This window comes from Ceraceosorus guamensis, assembly GCF_003144195.1.
Source record: "Ceraceosorus guamensis strain MCA 4658 unplaced genomic scaffold IE81scaffold_9, whole genome shotgun sequence".
Taxonomy (NCBI): domain Eukaryota; kingdom Fungi; phylum Basidiomycota; class Exobasidiomycetes; order Ceraceosorales; family Ceraceosoraceae; genus Ceraceosorus; species Ceraceosorus guamensis.
The window spans coordinates 247,665-271,143 of record NW_020290004.1 but is presented as its reverse complement, the minus strand read 5'-3'; the positions used below and the strand labels follow the sequence as shown (position 1 = coordinate 271,143).

At 55.0% G+C, this 23,479-nt stretch overlaps 6 protein-coding genes across 6 annotated transcripts; 3 read left to right on the top strand and 3 right to left on the bottom strand.

The window, feature by feature from the left end:
• Positions 1-81: 81 nt before the first annotated feature.
• On the bottom strand, positions 82-4,461 carry IE81DRAFT_321042 (nitrite reductase). The gene is made up of 2 exons (XM_025513219.1): positions 3,796-4,461; positions 82-3,707 (listed from the first exon to the last, which is right to left on the bottom strand). The coding sequence occupies exons 1-2, from the start codon at positions 3,975-3,977 to the stop codon at positions 434-436; spliced, it is 3,456 nt and encodes a 1,151-aa protein (XP_025371884.1). The 5' UTR covers positions 3,978-4,461; the 3' UTR covers positions 82-433.
• A 2,971-nt stretch (positions 4,462-7,432) lies between these two features.
• On the top strand, positions 7,433-10,420 carry IE81DRAFT_286722 (putative nitrate reductase; the record flags this gene model as incomplete). The annotated part of the gene is made up of 2 exons (XM_025511680.1): positions 7,433-8,078; positions 8,169-10,420. The coding sequence occupies 2 exons, from the start codon at positions 7,433-7,435 to the stop codon at positions 10,418-10,420; spliced, it is 2,898 nt and encodes a 965-aa protein (XP_025371883.1).
• A 1,314-nt stretch (positions 10,421-11,734) lies between these two features.
• Positions 11,735-12,937, bottom strand: IE81DRAFT_253113 (hypothetical protein). Its single transcript, XM_025511324.1, has one exon. It carries the CDS (start codon positions 12,772-12,774, stop codon positions 12,055-12,057), a length of 720 nt encoding a protein of 239 aa, XP_025371882.1. The 5' UTR covers positions 12,775-12,937; the 3' UTR covers positions 11,735-12,054.
• A 1,845-nt stretch (positions 12,938-14,782) lies between these two features.
• On the bottom strand, positions 14,783-15,826 carry IE81DRAFT_345418 (hypothetical protein; the record flags this gene model as incomplete). Its single annotated transcript, XM_025515913.1, has 1 exon — positions 14,783-15,826. The coding sequence occupies one exon, from the start codon at positions 15,824-15,826 to the stop codon at positions 14,783-14,785; it is 1,044 nt and encodes a 347-aa protein (XP_025371881.1).
• Positions 15,827-17,236: 1,410 nt separating this feature from the next.
• IE81DRAFT_345417 (hypothetical protein) lies at positions 17,237-17,963 on the top strand (the record flags this gene model as incomplete). The annotated part of the gene is made up of 3 exons (XM_025515912.1): positions 17,237-17,476; positions 17,681-17,854; positions 17,955-17,963. 3 exons carry the CDS (start codon positions 17,237-17,239, stop codon positions 17,961-17,963), a joined length of 423 nt encoding a protein of 140 aa, XP_025371880.1.
• A 1,419-nt stretch (positions 17,964-19,382) lies between these two features.
• IE81DRAFT_345416 (hypothetical protein) lies at positions 19,383-21,542 on the top strand (the record flags this gene model as incomplete). The annotated part of the gene is made up of 4 exons (XM_025515911.1): positions 19,383-19,439; positions 19,527-19,562; positions 19,635-19,781; positions 20,031-21,542. The coding sequence occupies 4 exons, from the start codon at positions 19,383-19,385 to the stop codon at positions 21,540-21,542; spliced, it is 1,752 nt and encodes a 583-aa protein (XP_025371879.1).
• Between the last annotated feature and the right edge of the window lie 1,937 nt (positions 21,543-23,479).

Genomic DNA, 23,479 nt, shown 5'->3' with positions numbered 1-23,479 from the left:
GCGCCTTCCCACTCTGACACGATTGAGAAGTCATCCTACTATCGGATCTCCCCCGGACGAAGTGTGAAAGGGAGACGACGCGCCGGTCCATGGTTTTTAACTGTTGCCTTGAGAACCTCGATTGTTAGTCTGTAGTCTTGGTTCAGCTCCCGCGAAAAGCATACTAGGGGACAAACCAACCTCAAGATTGTTTCGGCTTCCTTTCGATCCCTGCAAGAACGATGACACGACATGAAGCGCTCTCAGATTCGGTGACCGCAACGTGCCAGTGTGAAACGAACGATGGATTGCATATGCGAAGCGTGACTGCGGTAGACGGGAGGGAAGTAGACGCTTGAGGACGAAATTTGGCACCGCGTTGGATGAGGCAGATCTGAAGGCATGAGAAAGAGGACAGGAGGCAGACTGTGTGATCTAGAGCGTGTAGTAGGATCTACCAATCGAGCTTGCTTCCAGGGGCAGCGTCGGCGCAGCTAGCTTTCTTGGCGCCTCCCTTGCTCGTGTCTTGAGCAGGCTCAGGAATACCCCTGCGCTCTCGATCGAGTTTCCTCGACTCTTCTTGCACTGCCTCAGTAGGCCCTGCGATCTCGACAATTTGTCCATGCTTCTCGGTCATTGCGTAGCCTTCCGTATCAGTCTGGCCAGGTTGTCCGCCCGAGAGGATGTGAGACTCCTCTCGAGCCTTGCGGAGCATCCATTTAGTCGTCGAAAGAAGCGCATCTAGCGACTCGGAGGACGGCAATTTGAGGGAGACAGTGCCGTCCTCCTCTTGCCGCGCCTCAAATGTCATGATTGAATAATCCGCATCGTTGCATTTGCCGGCATCGTTCTCCTCTTTGTGATCCAGGTTGAATCTTCTCTTATGCAGCGGACAGCTGATAAACTCCTTGCCCGAGTCGTCTTCGCCGATCAGACCATCGGCCAAGACGAAGGCTCGGCGATGTGGGCACATATTCTGAGACGCCCTTAGGCCACGGTTGGGAATGTTCCAAATTGCGATCTGGGTGTCGCCATACTTGACGACGGCAGAGGTGGGAGCATCAGGTTGAGGGTCCAGATCAGCCACTTTCGCCACTGGTCGCCATTCCCAAGGCTCATTTGCTGCGATGTCTCGAACACTGAACTTGAGAGGAGTAGCGTCTGCTGGCCAGTCGGCCGGTCGACTCTGGTTGCGTTGCTCGATGCGCTCGGAGTGGACCTGCGTCTCTTCTGTGTTAATGAACTGCTTGAAGGCTTTCTGGCGCTCGGGATTCCGCACGACTTCGGTCCATTCGCAGTGGTACTTGCCCACCAGCGAGTCCATTTCATCTTCGAGATCTTTGCAAATACCTAACTTGTCCTTGACGATGATGTCCTTGAGCTCGTTGATGCCCCCCGGGAGTGTTTCCACCCATCGTGCAGTTCGCTGCAATTTGTCTGCATTGCGGATGTACAGAATGAGGAACCGATCGATAATCTTGATGGCAAGAGCACGTGGTACATCCTCCGCAATGAGTTCTGCGTGTCGAGGTTTTGCTCCACCGTTGCCAGCAACAAAGACATTCCAGCCTTTCGTAGTAGCGATTAGGCCAAAATCTTTGCTTTGCGCCTCTGCGCATTCTCGCACACATCCACTGACCCCGGACTTGAATTTGTGAGGCGCACGAATGGATTTGTAGCGTCCTTCAAGTTCGGCAGCTAGTCCGACCGAATCGCCGACACCGAAGCGGCACCAGGTTGTGCCTACACAGCTCTTCACGGTGCGTAGGGCTTTGCCGTAAGCGTGGCCGGACTCGAAGCCAGCGTCGACAAGACGTGTCCAAATGGCAGGGAGCTGGTGCTTGCGCGCGCCGAATAGATCGATGCGCTGCCCACCCGTAATCTTGGAGTAGAGGTTGAACTCTGTGGCAACCTCACCCAATACTTTGAGTTGGAATGGGGTCACCTCGCCAGCAGGGAGACGAGGAACAACAGAGTAAGTCCCGTCACGTTGGATGTTGGCTAGGTAGCGATCGTTCGTATCCTGCGTCTGTCTTTGCGATGGCTTCATAATGAATTGATTGTTGAGAGACGAAAGAATAGATCCAACTGCCGGTCGACATACGTCGCATCCCAGGGAGTCGGGTTTAACGCCGACTTCTTGCATCGTGGTGGTGAAGTCCTGGAGCTTGCGGTGCTTGATGATCATATACATGTCCGGGCGAGAGTACTTGAAATGCGGGCACAAATTGTTAGAAATCTCGGCGCCAGCATCAGTCATGGCCTTGTTGAAGATAGAAGTGCCGAGTGGAACGCAACCTCCACATCCAGTTCCGAGCTTGGTACAGCTTTTTATGTCGCCAAACGATCGGCATCCTTGCTTGACTTGATCGACTACCTGGCCCTTGGTAACATTGTGGCAAGAGCAAATTTGGGTGTCATCGTCAAGGTCGTCACCTTCTTCGCCTTCTTTCTGAGATCCTAAGATGAACTGGGCCGGTGGAACTTCGAGTTCTTTGCCCTTGTTGCAGATTCCGACAAGCTTGACGTAGTCTTTCACATCTCCGACCATCATGCCGCCCACTACATGCTTGCCGTCTGCGGTGAAGATGTACTTCTTGTACACATCGGAGAAGGGGTCGCGATAGGTGAGGGCCTTGACGACAGGAGCGCCATCTGGCACCTTAGCGTGCGCTCCAGTTCCAGTCTTGCGATTGCCGGGAAGTGACTTTGTGAGCTTTCCGCGATCTGCAAAGAAATCGCCAAAGCTTGCGACGTCGACGCCCATCAACTTCAGCTTGCAGCTTAAGTCGGGATATGTCATCGATCTCAAACCACTTGCGTGATGTGGTCCTTCGGTAAGATTGAAAGCGAGAACGTCTGCCATTTCGACGCCAGGCGCGATCAGACCCCAGGTTTCCCCCTTGAAGCTGGCGCATTCGCCGATCGCGTAGACGTCCTTGGCGCTGGTCTCAAGACGATCTGATATGTCGAAGCCGCCTCGAGGCGCTACCTTGAGATTAGACTGGGTGGCAAGATTATCTCTTGCTTTGATGCCAACAGCGAAGACCAGCATGTCGAGCTCGTACGGCGCATCAGCTCCGTCTTCACCCTTGCCTTCCAGCAACAAGCCTTTAATCCTTTCTTTGCCTTCGTCGTCTTCCTGCTGTGACCCTACGATCAGATCTCTGACTCGTGCTTGAGTGACAACTTCGACGCCAAGCGCTCGGACTTTGTCTAGGACCATTCGGCCACCTTCACCATCGAGCTGACGTGAGAGTACCCACTGATTTCGCTCGATGATAACCGCCTGTTCCACTGTCTCCAGATCGAAGAGAGCTTTGGCGGCTTCGAGACCGAGAAGGCCGCCGCCAATGACTGCAGCACGCTTGACTTTGTGTTCCTCGGAGTAGGCGATCATGGCGTCCAAGTCTGCAAGATTGCGATAGACGAAAGTGCCAGCAGTAGCATGGAACCTCTGTTGGGAGACATATGGTGGCAAAGCGGCGTCTGAGCCAGTGGCTAGCACGCATACATCGTACTTGAGCGTGAGGCCTTTCGATGTTCGCACTTCCTTGGCTTCATGTGAGATGGAAGTGACCGGATCCGCTGTGTGATACTGCAGTTTGCCAGGCGCGTGGCTTGTGTACCAGCTGAGAGGATTCAAGTACAGGGCCTCCGGATCTCTCGAAGTGAAGTACTGTGTCAAACCGACTCTGTTGTAGGCAATGTGCGGCTCCTCGCCAACGCTGTGTGCACAAATGCAAGGATGAGTCATGGTGTGAGCAGCTGAGGCTCGCAATTGAGAAGAAGCGAGCAGTCAGCAGGAAGACTCACACGACCACCTCCCACTCATCTCTTCCGCCGTCAATGTCCATCTTCAGAAGCTTTTCGCAGAAGGCAATGCCAACCATACCGAGACCGACGACGACGCATCGCTTGGGATACTTCTTGTCAGTGCTCGATGGTGCTGCTGCGACATTGTCGTCATAGTGTACGCCTGTGGGTACGGGCACCATCTTGTGAAGATCGATCCAAGCGCTGAGCACTTGATGGGCGTCGGATTTGAGGCGGACAGAGCTGAGTGGTTGAAGGATGGAAGACGTCGGGGATGACTAAGGGTTGTGGTTTTGATCATCCCCGTTGGAGTGCTGTGAGCTGCGATTTGATCAATGTCCAACTAGCGCGAGCCTCTTGTGACTGCGAGGTCATGGCTTCGAAAGTGTCGTGACCAATCACACGACGTCGAATGCCCAGTAGTAGGCCTCCGATAAGCGCACCTGGCGGGTATCTTCAGCCAACTCGGCAATAGCCTCTGTCGGCTTACTGCGCGAGCCTGAGACGAAGTATCTGGACTGCATGGCGTTTGCAGGTATGTGTCTGTTATCTAAGGCGCTGCTGTAGCCGAGTCTGTCATTGGCTCGCCGACAAGCAGCAGCTCTAGAAGGGCTTTGAGGCGGGGTGTCTGTAGAGATCGAGCGGAGGTATGAGGGCTGATGCTGAGAGGCTGATGCTGGGAGGCAAAGCCTCGAACTTGCTTATCTTTCGCTCGTACTTATCCAGCATGCAGCAGAAGAGATAGCTGCAGCAGGCGCACGCATGTGCCAAGACGCAAAGCCTCGCCGCATGAGCCTCATGCACGCACTTTTGACTGGCCTAGCATCTGCGCGCTCTGCAATCACGTGAATGGTGCAACGCGTGACCTGGCCCCGTGTAGAAGTCTAGGTTGTTGAATTGAAATCGAATCAAGAATCTCGGTCTTGCATATTTGCATATACACCACAATCTTTGGATGTTCACGTTAATCCCGATTGCTGGTTTGTAGCAAGGCTATCGTCAAGTCCGGAAGGCTCGAATTTGAGCTCGAAATTTGAATAAAAGTCAAGGTGGAAAAGCGTCACGAATCTTGAATTTTGAATGCATGCTCGCTCAAAACATGAACACACGCGATGCTACACAATGCAGAGAAGAAGAAGAATATTAATAATAATAATGAAGAGTCTTGACTTTTCAGTCACAAGGGAGCACGCGAAGTTCGACTCACGACTCTTCCCTTACATACTAGACCGGTGTACGATGCCTACGTGGGCGCGTAGGTAGGTGTAGCAGGCTCCTCTCCGGTTTGGGATGTCAAGGTGAGCCAGATCAGATCAAAAATAGGGTGACCCGACCGCACGCCGCCTGGGTCCCGATTCACGAGTGCTCCTTGACGCTCATTGCGACACACTTTGTTCGAGATGAATCTCGACGCTAAGGGCCGGGGCGCTTCAATTGTGAATTGGTGTTGGCCGAATACGTGCGGCGCAAAGAGCGTCGAGAATCAAGAACACCTATACGAAAAGGAGGGAGGGCCTCACAAATTATCCCCATGCAGCTAATTTGTCTCGGCTTGTCAGTCGTGAGCTGTATGCTGCTCGGTGCACTTAACCACGCCAGAGATGAACAGGGTGCACGGCAGCGAATAGTCAAGCGATCAGAGTCGGCGATGGATCCCGCGCAAATTGAATCAGGATCGCGAGGGTCGATCTGAATCATCGTCCTTCGGCAGGCGCGCGTCACGATCCTTGATGCGGCTGGTCAAGCTAGCGAGGCATGTTGCCGGCCGATTCATTTCGGCAAGACCAAAATCACCGCACGAATGTGAATCGAATCATGAATGTACAGTTCCTACTTCGTATACGTTTCCCCGCGGGGGCCTAGCATTGCCCGGACAAACCTCGCTGAATCTTATGCGATTTTTGGACTGCGACCGAAGTAATTAAGGGAGCAGTTGCAGGCCACTCTCTACTTCTCAAGGTAGGAGCAAGCCGCGTCCTTGCTGCTGTCCGAGACGACTGTCTGCGCACCACCGCGCGGCCCTTGCTCTCAATGTGAGTCGAGGAGGAAGTTGAAGCAGCTCAAATCGGTCGACCGCCACTGATCGTCGATCACGACTTGTGAGCGCGCTTGCTTTGCGACTCTTTCATTGACCGGAGGCTTTTCGAAGGGGCCATGGACGAGCAAGCAAGAAGGTTTGCTCCAGCATGTATGTTCATGCCATGCAAAGTCATGAAACACGCGTTCCGAGGCTGCTGGTTACCCCGCCTTGCGTGCTCAACTGAATACAGTAGTCCCATATAGCAGCATAATGCCCCATATATGCACACGTGTGCCGCGAATCGGCAAGGACGTTTCGTGGCTCTCCGGACTTTGACGTCTGCTTCTAGGGCAATGGTGGGTCACGAGCGACTCGAGCGTCGATGACGAAGGACGTTTCCGGCAGCTGCTCGACAATGCAATCACGAAAGGACAAGGAGATCGATCGTGCGAGCCCTAGGGCTATCTTCGCACTTTTTGCCAAGCCTGTGCCTGCGTTGGCCAAGCCTGGTGAATCAAGCCCGAAAGACTGATGAGTTTGCTCGCACAGTCGAAGGTGAGCGCGCTGCGCTGTAGCATCGGATGGCCTGAGCTTCTTATCTTGGACTCGCGGAGCGAACTCACCCTTTGACACCGTTGAAGTGCTGGTCTATGCGAGGAGTCTAAGCCGGCGGCAGAGTCTGCATATGGATTCTGCATGGCGTGCATTTACTCACTGCTGTATTGTAAGAGCCACCGCGGCGGCATTCACGCACTCCTCGCCTTGACACCACTGCATGCAGGCTCGGATGCAGCGCCTTACCTGCAGAGGCATCCGGGCAAAGAGCCAGCTTTGAGAAGGCGAACTTCGTTATCACCATTGCGCAGGGCCGCGAACAGAACTCTCGCCACCGGCTTGATCTCATCACCGCAATCTCCCAGCGCAAGTCGCTCGATGGCAAAAGCACCCAATGAGGCAAAACCTGAGTGGCGTCCGGCCGCAGGGCCGATGTAGGAGGTCATTCTTTTAGGTTGTGCACCTACCGAGGCTTGAGGCCTCCTCTGGCTCGCAGTCAACTGGGGACTCATGATGCAGTAAGCATCAGGCGCTCAAGCGAAAGCTCACGCCAGCAGGTGATTGGTTGGAGATGATACGGCACTACTGAAAAAAGGGCAATTGCGAACGCATACTCACGACTCTTACCCCAATGGCCAGCCGAAGCACATGTATGGCTCGCCGACTCCTTGCCAACTCGCTGCTCACCTCGGTAAAGGCCAACAACCACCTCTCGGCATCTCGCAGCAACCCTCAAAATCCGCTCCTACCGAGCGGTCCATGGTCAACATAGAAAAGTGCTGCAAGTGCTGCATCACTCCTCTTGCCTTCGCAGCTCAAATCTGTAGGCGCGACCGCAACGCAAGTCTCTGACTGAACATCATCTGTGCCGCGTTCTCGAGCCATCGCTACGTTTCTTGCTCGCGTTGTGCTACGAGCTCGTACATAAGAAGGTTCTGCCCTCTCAGCTAGCTGGGCTTCGCCTTTCAACCGATCAGTTGTGCCTCTGGCTGCTGCTTCTCCGTAAGCTGCCTCGACTTTGCACGCCCCGCAATCCGAGTCGACCTTGCCTATTTGCCGACCATGTCGCTGTCATCATCTCCTCGCTCGTCGACGGGCTCTGACAAGGAGCTAAGGTCCGACTCAGCCAGCTCAGGCTCGGACTCGGAGCTGAGATCTGTTTCTGGCATCAGCACAGGTGCTACGACGCCTGTTACCACTCCTGGTTCCTCCAACGCTGGCTCCATCGACGCCCTCAAGGGTACCGAGCTCATACGGGAGAATACAGCTAGCCCATCTTCCCTTGAATCGGAGCTTGATAGCGAAAGCGTGTATGGCGAGCACCTGCCACCCGTGCCAAAGACTGGCGACGTCAAGCCGCTGTCTATCGACAATGGGACACCGGATGCTTGGGTTGCTCGCGACGAACGCCTTATCCGGCTCACAGGAAAACATCCTCTCAATGTCGAGCCACCGCTTATCGACATTCTCAAGACTGGATTTCTTACTCCTCAATCTCTGTTCTACGTTCGCAGTCACGGTGCTGTCCCTTACGTATCTGAAGGTGATGCCAAGGACTGGAAGCTGCGCATACATGGTCTAGTGGAGAAGGAGATCAACTTTACCATCGAAGAGCTCAAGCAAAAGTTCGAGACCGTTACGCTACCTGTCACCCTGGTCTGCGCCGGCAACAGGCGCAAGGAACAAAACATGGTTACCAAGGGTCTTGGTAAGTACTGCCTCCATGCTGGCTACCAGATTTTCGCTGCCCCACAGCCAATCAACTGACCGCACATTTGGCATGATATGACTTGACCAGGCTTCAATTGGGGAGCAGCAGGCGTGTCTACAGGCCTCTTCACTGGCGTCTACCTCGCGGACCTCTTGGACTACTGCAAACCCATTCGACCCGCTGGTGCCTTTCCCTATGACCGCAAAATGCCAGGCCGAGCTCGACACGTCATATTTGAAGGCATCGACGAGCTGCCGAAGGGTAAATATGGTACTTCGCAGCGACTCACTTGGGCCAAAGATAGAAGCAAAGGTATGCTCATCGCCTGGGGCATGAATGGTGAACCTTTGAGTCCCGACCACGGCTTTCCGCTGCGCTTGATCGTGCCGGGACAGATTGGTGGAAGGATGGTGAAATGGCTCAATCGCATTGAGATTTCGGATGAAGAGTCACAGCATTATCTACACTTCTGGGATAACAAAGTGTTGCCGACGCAGGTCACCGCAGATCAGGCTAGAAGTGAAGAACACTGGTGGAAGGATCCCAAGTATATCATCAACGACTTGAACGTCAACGCTGCAGCTCTGACTCCTGATCACAACTCCACACTTGATATCAGTCATGCTGGACCATCTTCTTACCGCATCTGCGGATATGCTTACACAGGCGGCGGCAAGAGGATTCATCGTGTCGAGGTCTCTTTGGATGACGGCAAATCTTGGGAGCTTTCGCAGATCGACATGCCAGAAGACAAATACCGCATCGCTCCCATTCGCAACCACCCATTCTTTGGCACGCTGGACCTCACCGAAACAGAGATGAGCTTTGCCTGGTGCTTCTGGGAATTAGACGTTGACACCGCAAGGCTCAAGGAGTCTTCCGTCATCTCAATTCGCGCCACCGACGAAGGCTTGGCCGCTATGCCTCGAGATATGTACTGGAATGCTACCTCGATGATGAACAACTGGTGGTTCAGAGTCGCCATTCATCGGGATGATGACCAGCAACAGCTTCGTTTCGAGCATCCAACCCTAGCAGGCAACGCCCCCGGCGGATGGATGCAGAGGATGAACGATGAAGGAGCCAACCCTCGTTATCCGCAATTCGGAGCTGACGCCGCGCAGTCCAACGAAGCATCAACTCAAAAGGTCGTGCCGGCCAAGATTGACATTGAAGAGGTCATGACGCATGTCGATAAGCGAACGACCGTGGTGACCAAAGCTCAAGTTGCCGAGCACGCAAACGAGACTTCGCCCTGGTTCGTCGTGGGCGATCACGTCTACGACGGCACAGCTTTCCTCGAGAAGCATCCTGGTGGTTCAGAGAGCATCACGCTCGTAGCCGGCGAAGATGCTACCGAAGACTTCATGGCCATACATTCGATGGACGCGAAGAAACAAATGCGCGACTACCACATCGGAAGAATCGAGGCTGGTGGCTTGGTCAAGACTGAAGGACCGATAGAAGACGATCCAACGGCGCCATTCCTGAACGCCAAGCAGTGGAAAAAGTCTGTGCTTGTGGAGAAGGACGTCATCTCTCACGACTCTGCGATCTACCACTTTGCCATGGATCGACCTGATCAGCGCGTCGGCTTGCCGACCGGCCAGCATGTATACCTGCGTCTGCGGGACAAGGATGGACAAATCGTCCGAGGCAGCGCCGCCGAGGGAGAATTGGTGCAGCGCGCATACACACCTTTCTCTAGCGATGATCTTCAAGGCTCACTGCAGATTTTGATCAAGACGTACAAACCATCTGCGGATGGCAAGACTCCAGGGGGCCGCTTCACCACACTGCTAGAACAGATGATCCCGGGAGAAGATACCATAGAGATGAAAGGTCCGCTAGGTCATCTGAAGTATCAACCCGGCGGCGTTATTCAGCTGCATGGTCACGAGCACCATCATCTGAAGCGTGTGGCCATGATTGCCGGAGGCAGTGGCATTACACCCATCTGGAGCACGCTCAAGGCCTTGCTCAGCGACCCCGATGCTGCGCACGTTGAGATAGCCATCCTTGATGCGAATCGCACGGAAGCGGACATCCTAGCCAGAGTACATCTGGACGAAGCTCTTGCAGCCAGCGGTAGAACCAATGTCAGACTCTGGCATGTGCTCAGCGACCCCAACGTCTCGCCGGAATGGAAGATGGGCAAGGGTAGATTGACGAAGGAGCTACTCGAGCAGCACCTCTTTCCACCACCACCTGCAGACATCAGCGCAGACAAGCTGGACGACACTCTTGTTCTTCTCTGCGGACCTCCGCCAATGGAAGCCGCTGTCGTCGATCACCTCAAGGCGATTGGCTGGCCAGCGCGGACCATCGTACAATTCTGAGCCGCTCGCATGGTGCCCTCAAGACGCGGCAGCTCGCATTCATTCCTCTCCTCGTCTCTCCACAGCATTCGCTCCCTGTATCAGACTTCCGCATCATCGCAGACGCCGCAATTGATCCGTGCCTTCTTGCAGCGCCTCGTACCTCGGCGAGTCCTGGTCGTGCTCCATCCGCCTCCCATCCCTTGAAAAGCGTGCATGATTCACAGAACATATCCGTGCTGTCTTCGTGGCCCCCATGCAGCTGCCTCTTACAGCTTGGCTGATGAAATTCACTACTCACGACTCGCTTGACGACTAGTGCGGACGAACTCTCATGTATTCCACTGTGGTCTCTACCTCCTGAAGGTTGCGTCTGGTGCGGGGCTATTCCTTCCACTCGAAATGCCACTTGCCCCTCTGACCCTACTAGGTATTCCCGCTCCGCCTCCCAGCCCAATGCTCGTGTGCCTTTTGTCGCCCCTGCTGCCTGCGGCTCCACCGCCTGAGCTCGCTATCCTGGATGCTGCGCCGGCCACCAAGTCTCGAATGAGTCCGTTGTACATCTCTGCGTCCGCCGCGTGCGATTCGCGAAGCGTGAGATGGTAGGTAAGGTGTTGTGAAGCCAGCTCCGTCAAAGCTGAGAGCTCGGACGTCAAAGATTGGAGATAGGGAAGGGACTGCAGCGAGAGTTGATCTTTCGAGAAGCCCGAAATGCAGCAAGTCAGCGTACATGATTGGCAAAGTTGCACCCTCTGGCCCGGGCTTCGGCCACCACCTTGATGGGGTGCCCTGCACTCACCTTCTGTGATCTTGATAAGCTCCTCGCCACGCGCTGAATCGAGAAGAGCAGGCATGCGGAGACCAAGCTCTTCCCGCCTCTTCTCCGCCAACTTCTCCTTCTGCGCGGCTGGAGCAGGACTGGCGGTACGAGGCGTCGCAGCTTCACCTTGCAGCATTCGCGAAGATGCGCCCTGGCCCAGGTTGCTTGTAGAGCCCGAGTGTGCTGGCGCGCTAGATGGCCCGTTGTATGCTGCGTCCGTGGCATTCTTCAACGACAGCGCAAGAGGTGGGAGCGCTCTGCTCCTCGCGAGAGGCGCGGCGAACTCTTCAAGATTGACAGGAATCCCCAGCGAGATCAGATGCGCCCTTCGAATGTGTGATCGCTGATAGTTCATCGGCTGCAGCACAGGCTGCACTGTCAGCTGCGACCACATCTTGTCGCTGTTGTGCATCGTTTGCGGGAAGGAGGGGGTGAGATGCTTTAGCGACGTTGCTTCAAAGCTCCATCCTAGAGGCTTTCCAGGGCCTCTCCCGCCTGCTATTCTTCTAGATTCGGACTCACCTGAAGCCGGACCTCACTCTCTGCCCCTCTTTCACCATCTCCCTGCCTAGCTGTGACGCTGCGCCTTCATAGAATGGATGCTGCGCGTGCGTGTCATGGGTAGGCGGAGATAGTATATCTCGGATTTGCTCCGCCAGATCAGATGCCGTGCTTTGCAGTGTGACGTGTAGTGAGGAGCGCTGAGAAATGCGAGAAGCATACAGGGTACCGGAATCAGCGTCGTCGGCCACTAACGATGACATGAACCTTAGTCAAAGTGATGGTGCGCGAAAAAAGCTACCTCAATTCCCGGACGAAGGCATTCATCGCGTGGCTAAACCCCAAGCCCCTGAATGCTATCCACCCTCATACACACTGCAGTTTGACTTACGAGAGATGCCTGTGACGCTGCAGAGCTAGATAGCACAGCTTGGCCTGTTGTTGCTAACCCCCCACCGCTTGCGACTGCCCCCTCGTCAAAGTCCCCAAAGGCGTCATCGCTAGCGTGTCCATCCGATCTCATGGATGGCGCGTCGTCAAAGTCGCCGAAGTCATCTTCGAAGTTGGTAGTCGAGGGCTGAACATCGGTCGTGCTGCCTGATGACTGCTGATGAGGGAGCGAGGTGGGCAGATTGGGTGTTGCCTTCGCAAAGGAGTGATGAAGATGCGCGTCGGAGGGGGCTGGGCTGTCCTGAGCATCTCTAAAGTCATCAGAGAGAGAGTCTTCCTCGACTCCTTTGACGATCGCTGCGCTGTGTGCAGCAGAGCTGTCTTCTGGTCGAGATGACACATGTCCAGATGGTATGTGCTGCGCAGGGCTGGACGCACCTTGTGACGGCCCGGACGCTTCAGTCTCTGGCACGTCATCATGACCCCAGCCTGCTCCTACATCTAAAGCTTCATCGAACAGTCTACCTCCCTGGGTTGGCACATCAGTTGGAGGATGGCGTGCTTGCGGCAATATCGCAGAAGCCGTTGAGCCGGAAGCTGGGACTGTGAGGTCAGATGCGGAGGGAAAAGGCGCTGAATCTGCCCAAGGATCCAAGGCCGCCATGTCTCGCAGTAGGCGGTGGTGAGGCTGAGGCGCTCGCGTTGGCAGACGTGAGGGCTGCAAAGCGCAGCAGGATGGATTATGGAGGCGCGTGGCACTCGCGTTCGCGACAAGACTGATGAGGGGCTTCGTCGGGGCGCGCGCCGCGAGGAGGATGGTGGTAGTAGCCTCGTAGCCGTCAGAACAGCACCACACGCGTTGTACGCACAAGCAAGCGTCATGGATGCAGGGATCGGTCGGAGTACGCGCTGCAACGCATGCAGCCTCCGAGTCTATCTCCATTCATGTCACTAACCATAGCGGCCATTGCCGATGGGCACCATCACACCCATTCAGACTCGGCTTCTGAAAAGAAGTGATTTTGAATGTATTTTATTTCGGAAACGGATCAGAGACAAGCCTATTATCGAATCTGGGAAATACGGCCTTTGGAACATGAAACTTCATCGGGAGCGCAGCGAGGTTCTTATCGAGTCAAGGGAGAATGGGCTTGGAGTCGCGATCATTATCGAATCTTGAGAGAACAAACTTGGACCTTCATGAGACGGAGCGGCTGGAGCCGTGAGAAGAGTCATGGCGACTGCGACTCATAGCATGCGGTGATGCGCTTCTTGGCGGTCCTGCGTGTGTGCACTTGGACAGCAATTGGCTGGAGCCGTGAGAAGAGTCATGGCGACTGCGACTCATAGCATGCGGTGATGCGCTTCTTTGGCGGTCCTGCGCGTGTGCACTTGGACAGCAATTGGCTGTTCGGTTTGGGAACCACATCGTGATTGTTGGGGCCGCTTGAGAGAACGATCCTGAACTTCCATGAGCTGGAGCGGCTGGAGTCGTGGGAAGAGTCATGGCGACTCATAGCATGCGAGGATGCGCTTCTTCGGCGGTCCTGCGCGTGTGCACTTGGACAGCAATTGGCTGTTGAGAACCACCTTGTGATTGTTGGAGGCGCAGAGGGACCTTGGGCGGCCGTTGAGGAAATTGCCTGATTTGAATCTGCATTGGGATTGCATGTCGCTGTCGCTGTGCACTTTGCGGCCGCATCGCTAGTGCGAGTGAAGTCATAAGTGATGGCGGGAGTGATAGCGTCCAGTAGGCAGGACTGTGCACTGGGAGCGTAAGGGGCAGAATAATTTGGACTACGAAGTTAAGGTGCTCTTGGGATGCTCGCGTCACAGGGTCCCCGCTACTTGGTCAGCCAGGAAAGCTACTTGATCTTGCGCGTCAGCACGTCACTCTTCCAGCCATCCGTTGCACGGTCAGTCGACACCGAATAAGCCAGCAACGCTGGCCTCATCAGTGTTCGCACTCACCCATAGAGGTCTGGGACCAGGAGCTTCGACGGGCGACCGAAGTTCCAATCAAACAGAGAGAAAGACGGGGCTCAAACGACGAACAGCAAGATAAGAGCAGAGGGAGCAGAGGGAGCAGAAGGGAGCTGCAGGATTAAATCCTGCAGCTCCCGAAGGAGAAACGCTCTGTGTTCAGTAGACATTCGATCGAGCGTTTCGGACCTTGGTCACTCACCGTCACATTTGAAGGCGCGCTAGTTGCGCGCGCCATGAGTCCAAGTCTGCTCCGCTCTGCTGCTTTCCTTTCCTTTCCGTAATGTCGTGAGTCACCCGGGACCTTTGGAGTCCATCTTTCCGGTTTGTTTTGGACCAGCGATTCCCTCCACTCCTGTTGTGTCCCTACTCCTCTATGGGTGAGTGCGAACACCGATGAGGCCAGCGTTGCTGGCTTATTCGGTGTCTTCTGACGGCAACAGACAACCTTCCAAGAGCGTGCTTCAGCAACCAAGCAAACCACCTGGCCTACCAAGTGAACACGAGGTGCTTTCAAAGTGACGCGAAGCATGTTGGCCCCTTGCAAGTGAGCCCCTTGTATCGCTGTCTGTTGTCATACTGCCCCTTGCGAAACCCTGGTATCGCTGTTGCGACCTGCAAATCACATTCACATTAAGTCAGTGGGAGGTTAACTCGGTCGTCGTACACTTGCGACTCACTCAAGCAAATCAAGCAAAGATCATTGGCACATGAAGTGCCACCGCACTGATCCAATCAGCAGAAACTTTGGCAGCTTCGGCCACTTCGGCAACTTCAGCGACCGCACTTGCTGTCACATGCGTGCGCGCACGCGCATGCGCATCCATGTAAAAACCAAGTTTCCATGCATCTCTCTTGATCACGAATACCCTCATATTCGCTCTCATCGTGATACTTGCTTCGTGTGCAGACCCGCAGGCGGTGAGCACTGCATGCCAGAATCTGCCCCAAAGGTCACCTAGGACGTCCGTGAACTTGATGGGCATGGGCGTCGGAGGGAGTGGCAGAGGTGGCGGAGAGAAGGGATTCTTGATCAAGTTTGAGGCGCTGAGCTTGACTTTGTCTAGCCAATGGAGAGGATGATGAATTTCCATGGTGACAGTTGGTCGGAGCTCAAGATAATCGACCAGCCATTCTGGAACCTCGTTTGGATGACGGGTCCACTCGGTGAACCCGTCTCCAGCGAAGTGCCACAGAGTGACGACGAGTGCCACTGCTACGACAGCAAGCAAGAAATACTTGCTCCAACTGGCAATGAGCTTCAGGCGCTCGTTCTCCAATGCCAGCGCCTCTACCTTCTCCTCCAGCTCTTGACGCTTGATTTGAGCGTCAGCCTTGTGCTGAGCCAAGGCGGTCTGAGTGTCAGCCTTGTACTGAGCCAAGGCGGTCTCGATCAACTTCTTGACCTGATTCTGGGTCATCAAGTCCTTTTTCTCAGACTCGAGAACCTGAATGCGGTCCTCAAGAGAGATTCGGTCATTGCTGACCGTGCTTTTGTGGACGATGAAGTCCCCTTTGAGCTGTAGCAAACCTTTGTTGGCCTGCGTTGCTCCTTCCGATCTGGCAATGCTCTCCTCGCTCACTTTGCGATTGAGCGAGGTGACTTCACCGTAAAACTCGACTTTGAAGTCGTCCACTGTGCGGCGGAGCGACTCGACTTGACCACGGAAATTCTCCATCTCGCGGTATTGAGCTCCCAGATTGGGGAACGAGTTACGACGACGAAGAGACATGTTGAACGAAGGTTCAGTTGGGTTGGGGTACGTGAGCTTTGGGAGGGGTGCTGAGAGCTTTGGGATGCTGTTCAGCGAAAGTGTCGAAATTCTTTTCTGAGCAAAAGCGTTTCGAACGATGGAGAAGCGAGGAGAGAGGGTGAGCCTCGCTGGACAGGCGTTTTGTGAAGCATGCTCACCCACATCATCGGGACTGATTGGTCAGGGGCGGGGCTTGAGTCCAAGTGCTGCTGTACCTAGCTCGATCCACGGGCAAAGCACGTACAACTGCTTCACTGGAATGCGGACACCCTTCAGGCCCCCATCGAGCTTGAGTGCACATCGTTGTTGAGCCTCACTTCACTGCCAAAGTGCCTTGCTTTTTGTTGGTCAGTCCCAAGAACTGGAAACAGAGGCCCACCTCGCATTTCTAACGGCTTTGCCGCATGATGCGCGACGACCGTTGACGCGCGTGCGTGCGTGCGTGTGAAGTACAGAGTCGAGCATGCTTGTTGAACAAAAGGTGAGGAATCTGGAAGCTTGATGCTTCAAGCGAGTGATCAGTACCAACGAACGTGGCGGGTGCTGAAGAGAGGTCCGCTGCCCTTCTTGCAGCTCCGCAACGATGACTTTTGAGATGACTTTGCGTGTGCAGCATATTCACGCTCTGACAATTTTGAATGACACGAGCACTCATTTCCGTGCCGGGGCCGTGCGACTCATCAACTTTTGACTCGCGGCTGTGAGCCGCTCGCGTTTTCGGTCAGCTACGTGTTGTCTACAGCGCACGCCACCTCCAGCAGCACGTACTCATCACGTGTGGTCCATGAGTTGCACACTTCTTGGTAACAGCATCTTGTGTTCGTGACTCCATTCACATTCGTATTCAAGATCCTTGCACAGTGAAGGTAGAGGAAGAAGGTCGCGGCATAGCCAAAGCTGTCGAGGGACACGATCTGAGTGAAGGCTCGATCGCGTCTGACTTGAAGCCGTTATATGCAAGGGGAATGCTTCGATGACGATGACGCCATTCACATTTGACCCAAACACTCGTGACTCACGCTCACGACTCACCACTTTTGACTGACATCCCTCTGTACTCTTGACTTTTGACTGGCGAGCTGCCCTACAATAGTCAAGAGTCAGAAGAGTCACAGTGCAGGACCGATCGCACTGAGCTGCCGCACTTCGCCTCTGTGACATCACGCGCTGTTGAGGAGCAAGTCACGAGTCCCGCTTGCGAGTAGTCGTGAGTCAGAGTCATGCCGCATGTACCCTCTTGGTAGCTTGCATTCCGACTCGCTCAGTCTTGATGAGTGTATTCCTTTCATGGAGCATTCGTGATTACTTAAGTCACAAGCGCACCCATCGATTCTTCCTTTCCCCCACTCATCCCAAATCGCTCCCCGCCCCATCCTCTCATTCTCCAAAATGTCGCAAATCCCAACCCCTGCGCAAGAGCTTCCATCTGACCTCTCTAATGAGTGGGCGAGTCCCGAAGTATTCACGGACAGCGACGTGCAAGTCGCTCGAGCAAGAATGGCCAGCCTCGGCCTGACGGCCATGGAGCCGTTTTTTGGGGCTTCCCCGCAACAGTCAACCCTGCTTGCCCAGCAAATTTGGGCTCTGCACCAGGCCAAAAAGACATCTCCCGCGACACCTTCAAAGGTTGTGAGTATTGCTCGAGAAGTGGCTGCTCTGATTTTGTGGCTGTCGTTGTCCGCAAAGAGGTCGCCCCCTCTCTCTTGAAACGAATCGATGTCGTCTCCCTCGGCATTCACCATCACTTGTTCGCTTTCCCATTGCTGCCGGCGCCGTTGATGTTACCTTTGTCGTGGCTGACCCTGACTTGCTCGCTCCACATTTCCAACACAGCCTCGCCCAATCCCTCCTTACAAGCCGTCGGGCATGCCCGCTGCACAGCCCGAGTCTTCTGCTTCGCCTGATGGAACACCTGCTTCGCTGAAGGATTCGCCCACCACGAGCCCCTCGCGCCTGCCCATTCCCAGCAACAAGCTGCGCGGTGTGAAGTCCTACGCAACGTTTCAGGTAAGTAGTACCACTCCATCGTCGAATTACATCGGACGAAGCGATCGTCATCGTCTGGCGATCACGAATAACTGACATGACCTCTTTGATCCTTAATCAGCGTCCATGAGCGAGTCACGAGTGTGATTCTGTTCTCCTTCGAAACTCAATGGAACGATTGTCAACCCTGTGGAAATGTGTGGCAGCTGACGTGGCGTACGTTATGACCTTTTTGGAACAGGTCCTCTTTTGGACTTGGTTCAAAGTCGACAAGCAGACGAGACTTTAGCTTCCTGTTCGGGCCTTGACCATTGCTGTGTGATCAAACTTGTGATGATCGTGAATGATTCGAAGTGCACATCGGAATGACTGTCACCATTGACTGAGCGGACGACTAGCTGCTGACGACGACCAGCAATTTGAGATGCGAAAGCCTTCGCTCTGACATGCCAGCCATGAAGCGTAGCATCACGCACGCGGTGGCGTGACGGCGGGGCGCGGCAAGTCACGAGTGACTGCGCCCGTGCGCCGCACTTGATTTCGTGCCGCTGATGCTCAACGCACTTTTGATTCACGATTTGCTTGCCGAAAATTTTCGCCAAAGCAGACTCGAGAATAAATCGATCGACTCACACTCACGACTCGTCTTGTCTCGTTACACTCGACCCATTGACCTTGACGTCCAGCTCATCGTCAATCGGTAGCACCTTTCCGTCCTGTGTGACAACTCACTCTACGATGCTCAGCGTGCTGAGCGATCCTTCACCTTCAGTGAACGTCGTCAGCGACATTCTGCAGCGCCAACTTCCCTCAGTGATCGCTTCAACGTCGCCCATTCTGTTCACCGCTCACCAGACTGATCGATCCAGCGTGCGCTTCACCTTTAGCAATGCCTTTGTTGACCCTCAGCTCTCGCCAAGTCATGTCAGACATGTCGGAGTCTGAATCTGCCTGCGCTGCACTGCACTGCGGGCGACCCGTTGCGCCTGCAGACTGCGGCTTGCGACATCGCTACTCTCACACACTAGCTCGCTCGCGGTGCCCTACTCACCCTTCAAGCTTGAGCTTGTCGACTCGACGACCTGTCGATGTTACGACCTGTCAATGTCAACGAGATACGAGACGCACCTTCGGTTGATCGACAAAATTGAAGAGGTGACCCTGCGGCAATGATCTACTTGGCGCGTCTTCAGCATGATCCAGTGAGCGCTGGTGGTTCTTGGGACGCGCAGCATTCCAAGCTCAACGGCTTCGACACTTGACTGCATCTTGCTTTCCGACAGCGTCAAACGTCAACGGTCTCGCGGCATCGCTGCCTACCAGTCTGCCCCTGAGTCTCAAGCGTGGACACCACGCATTCGGTGCCTTGTGAATCTGTGAGTCAAATAGGTCACCCACTGATTTCCCCCTCCTCCCTTCGCTCCTCCATGGTTAGAAGCTTTTTGTGTCCCCCCCAACAAACTTCCAACCTTCGCGATCACGCACAGCTTTACAGCCCTTCGTTATCGCAACCCGCACACCTCCCACCTCCGTCGACGCTCTCAGCAAGATGTCTGAAGTAACCGCCAACGCGGAGCGCCACTTCTCGGCTGCACAAGCCGAAGAGGTAATTATCATAGAAGTAGGAGACTGGGGCTTTCGCAATCATCACTTGCTCACATCACTGTTTCTTTTACCCTCTCTCTCCCCGTAGGATCGCTGCCCAGATGTCAACAAGAGTGTTGAAGTGGTGAGTGAACGATCTGCTGACTTTGCTGGTGGCACGACTGTATCCTGAAATCAAGCGATTCCTTGCTTGTAGTCTCTCTCCACCGGTAGCTCTGCCACCGATTCGTTCGATTCCTCCAACGAGGAATCGTTTTCTTTCGTCAAGAAAGCCGGCGACGCCGATGCCGCTTCCACGCCGTGGAAAGGCAAAGTTCGCCAGCTCTCTCGTGGCGCACTCGAGGTGAGCAATGGTGTGTCTGTTCTCCTCGCGATGCAACGTTCTCACTCGCTATCTGTCTGTCCTTGTTTTGCCCCTCGCTTCTTGCCATCATACTCCTCCTGCCACTTCTTCATTCGCTTTCGCGATTCTCACTCCCTTCATTGCACACCATGCATTCTTTTCTCACTGTCCCTCTCTTCTGACGTACTTGACGTACCTCCACCACCGCACCGCTCATCACTTACCACTTCTTCACTATCGATCAAGCAGGGTCCCACGTCGATGACGTCCGTCGGGGCGGTTTCCGACATCTCGATCTGCGACATTTCGGTTGCCTCGGCTGACCCCAACGCGGATCAACTCACTTTGCGCAATGTGCAACAAGAGTCGGCCCAAAACCTGGCCGCCATGATGCAAGGCATCAAAGCCGTGGCAAACAGCCACAAAGAGGACCACTCCAACCTCCAGCAGCGTGTGGTAAACCTAAACGAGACGGTGAAGAAACAGACGCGCGCAAACAATGATCTCGAGCGCAAGTTCGACCGCTTGCAGGGGAAGATGACGGACGCCGTCTCTTCCACCGTCGCAGAGGCTTTGAAACTTCATCGCCTCGACGTGAGCGATCTGGAGACGCGAGTCAGCAGCCTCGACGCCACCACCGCCGCCACCATCGCCGCCGCTACCACCACCACAGCAGAGGAGGTGAATCTTCTTCAAGATCGCCTAAACACCGCAGAGCAGACTGCGGCAGAGGTCCCTGCGCTCCGTGAGCGCATCGCCGAGCTCGAAGCTGAGCAAGCAGCCACCGAGGCACAGCGCGCTACGGACTCGGCAACTCTGCACGCTGTCGTGGCTCGTCTGGACGCGCTGAGTGGAGAGAACGCTGCGCTTCACGAGCGTGTCAGAGTCATGGAGAACACCCCGCCGCTCGCCACTGTCGCCGAGGTCGACACGGTCCGCGCTGCCGTCGACGACGGTATCAGCGCAATCGGTCAAGCTGTGACCGACGTGGACTCTCGCTGCTCGGCTCTGGAGGTAGCTTCCACGAGCGGCAAGCCCACGCGCGGCTGGATTTTGCCCGTTGTCTGCCTCTTGGCAGTGGTCGGTCTCTGCGGGGTCCGCGCTTACGCCGACGCGAAGGAGCCGACGTTCTCTAGCTGGCTCAAGGCGCTAGACGAGCTTCCAGAATACCTCGTTAGGTTCTGGAACGGGCCGACCCCATTGCCCACCCTCGGACAGCTGGTAAAAAATGCAGTGCTGGACATTGTTGGGAAGACGCCAAGCCCCACGCCAGCGGTCACCTTCTCGTCTCTGGCCCACGACATGGGCTCGACTGCAAAGGCCACGTTGACTCGCCTTGCGCAGCACACGGCCCCCTACCTTCTGGCCGTTCGTGGCTTCCTTCGCCCTCTCGTGGAGAAGACGATCTCCCACACGCGCGCCCACTTCGTTCACTGTGTGGAGATCAGTGCGCCACGTCTTCTGGCCGTTCGCGCTTTCCTTGGACCTCTGGTGGAGAAGACGATCTCTCGCCTAAGCGCTCAATTCGCCCACTGCGTGGAGATCAGTGCGCCACGTCTTCTGGCCGTTCGCGATTTCCTTGGCCCTATCGCGAAGAAGACGATCTCTGGCGCGAGCGCCCACTTTGCCCACTGTGTGGAGATCAGCGCTCCTCTCGTTTCCGCTATCATTCGCCCCCTCGTGGAGAACGTCCGCTCGTGGGCAGCACTGGCCAATGCTCACTGGATGAGCATTGGCCTTTGGCTTCATCGCCACGTCTAATTTAGACGCTGGTACGCCGATATCTTATTATTCCACCATCACCTTCGTTTGAAGTCTCTTTGCTAGCAACGTTTGAGGGACGTTGCGATGCCAATATCTCTGCTGTCATCATCACATTCATTCGAAGTCTCTTCGCTGGCCAAGGCGTCCAAGCAGTGGATTCTCCGCCTGGCAATGGTCAAAAGGCACTCACAATCTGTCCAAGAATCACAATCCATCTCCGACGACTCCATCACACGAAGTCTACCCTAAGTTCATCAAGGCCATCATCTGTCACACAGCACCGGCATGCTGGGGATGCTCATCGTGGAGGCTCAGCAGCGGGACTCGTCGAACGGAGGTCCAAGGACGAGCAGGGATTGGGTAAGTCACTTTAAACATTGTGAAGTAGCTGACTAAGCCTTTGCGGACAGACGGGGAGTAGGGCTCTGTGCCAAAGAGGCGTGATGGCAAGGAAGGCAGGGGCAGGTACGGTGGCCTATGGCCATGCTATTGGTAAGTGACACTTGCTGTGCGCAGTGAGGTGACCGAGCAGAGTCTGATACTACCTTGGTCTACACAGTATGTACGCGGAGGCAGGCGCATGATCGAAGGCACCCTGAAGACATCAGCATTCAGACACGGTGACATCAACAGCAGCAACAGTAAGTCTATGCCGCATCCTTGCTCACTCAAGACTCTTGGATAGCTGAAACCTTGCCTCGAACACACCCACATGCCACCTTGCTCGTTACGGCTGCAAAGGCTAAGTCACGGCGGGGACTTAGCCTTTGCAGCCAGATAGATTGTGTTGCCCAACGCTGACTTTCCGCCTCTCACAGGGTGCCTCAATCAGCCTGCCTCCCGCCTCCAAATCATGTCCAAACTGCACAACCCCCTTCTTTGCCGCCCCTCTGATAGCACATCCCACACCCCGGCCTGCGAGCTTAGGTGAGGAAGGTGAAAGCAACGCAGCATTGCTGCGATGGTGCCCTATCCAGGGGTACGGTGACCTCTGCCCTTGAACTCAGTAGTCTGCGGTCTGCCCTAGTAGGGGTCTCCTTGCTGATGTCCTATCCACATTTAGATGAGCTACCTGGCATTGCTGGTCGTGGACGAGATGGTCCGAACGGGACGTGCAAGATGGATGAGGAGATGGAAGGAAAGGACGGGATGAGATGCCAACATAGCCCGGAGGATAAGAGAGAGGCCACATAGCTCCCACTCAACGCACAACACTTCGATTCGTTGGCACCGGCTTCAATACCTCGCATCGTCGTTGTCGCCGACTTCCCACGAACGGCTTCTCGTTCGCCGCTCGCGAATCTACGACACCTCGCCTTGTCCCCGTGGTCGTCGTCGACTGCTCGCTAGCTCGCTCGCTCGCGCCTCGAAAACACCTCAAACCCCACACAAAAGCGAAAGACACAAGCACGATCACCAAAACAGTGTCCGGTATTCGCGACTTTATATACCTCGCTTCGTCATCGCCCACTTCTCGTGAACGGCTTCTCGTTCGCCGTTCGCCAATCGACAACACCTCGCCGCGTCGCCGTGGTCGTCGTCGACTTCTCGCTAGCTCGCTCGCTCCTCGAAAAAACACCTCAAACCCACAAAAAAGTCAAAGATACAAAACAATCACCAAAACAGTGTTCGGGTTCGGTGTTCGCGACTCTATAATACCTCGCTTCGTCCTCGTCGTCGACTTCTCGCTAGCTGGCTCGCTCCTCGAAAAAATACCTCAAAACCCACAAAAAAGCGAAAGACACAAAAACAATCACCAGAACAGTGTTCGGGTTCGGTGTTCGCGACTCTATAATACCTCGCTTCGTCCTCGTCGTCGACTTCTCGCTAGCTGGCTCGCTCCTCGAAAAAACACCACGAAACCCACAAAAAAGCGAAAGACACAAAACAATCACCAAAACAGTGTTCGTGTTCGGTGTTCGCGACTCTATAAT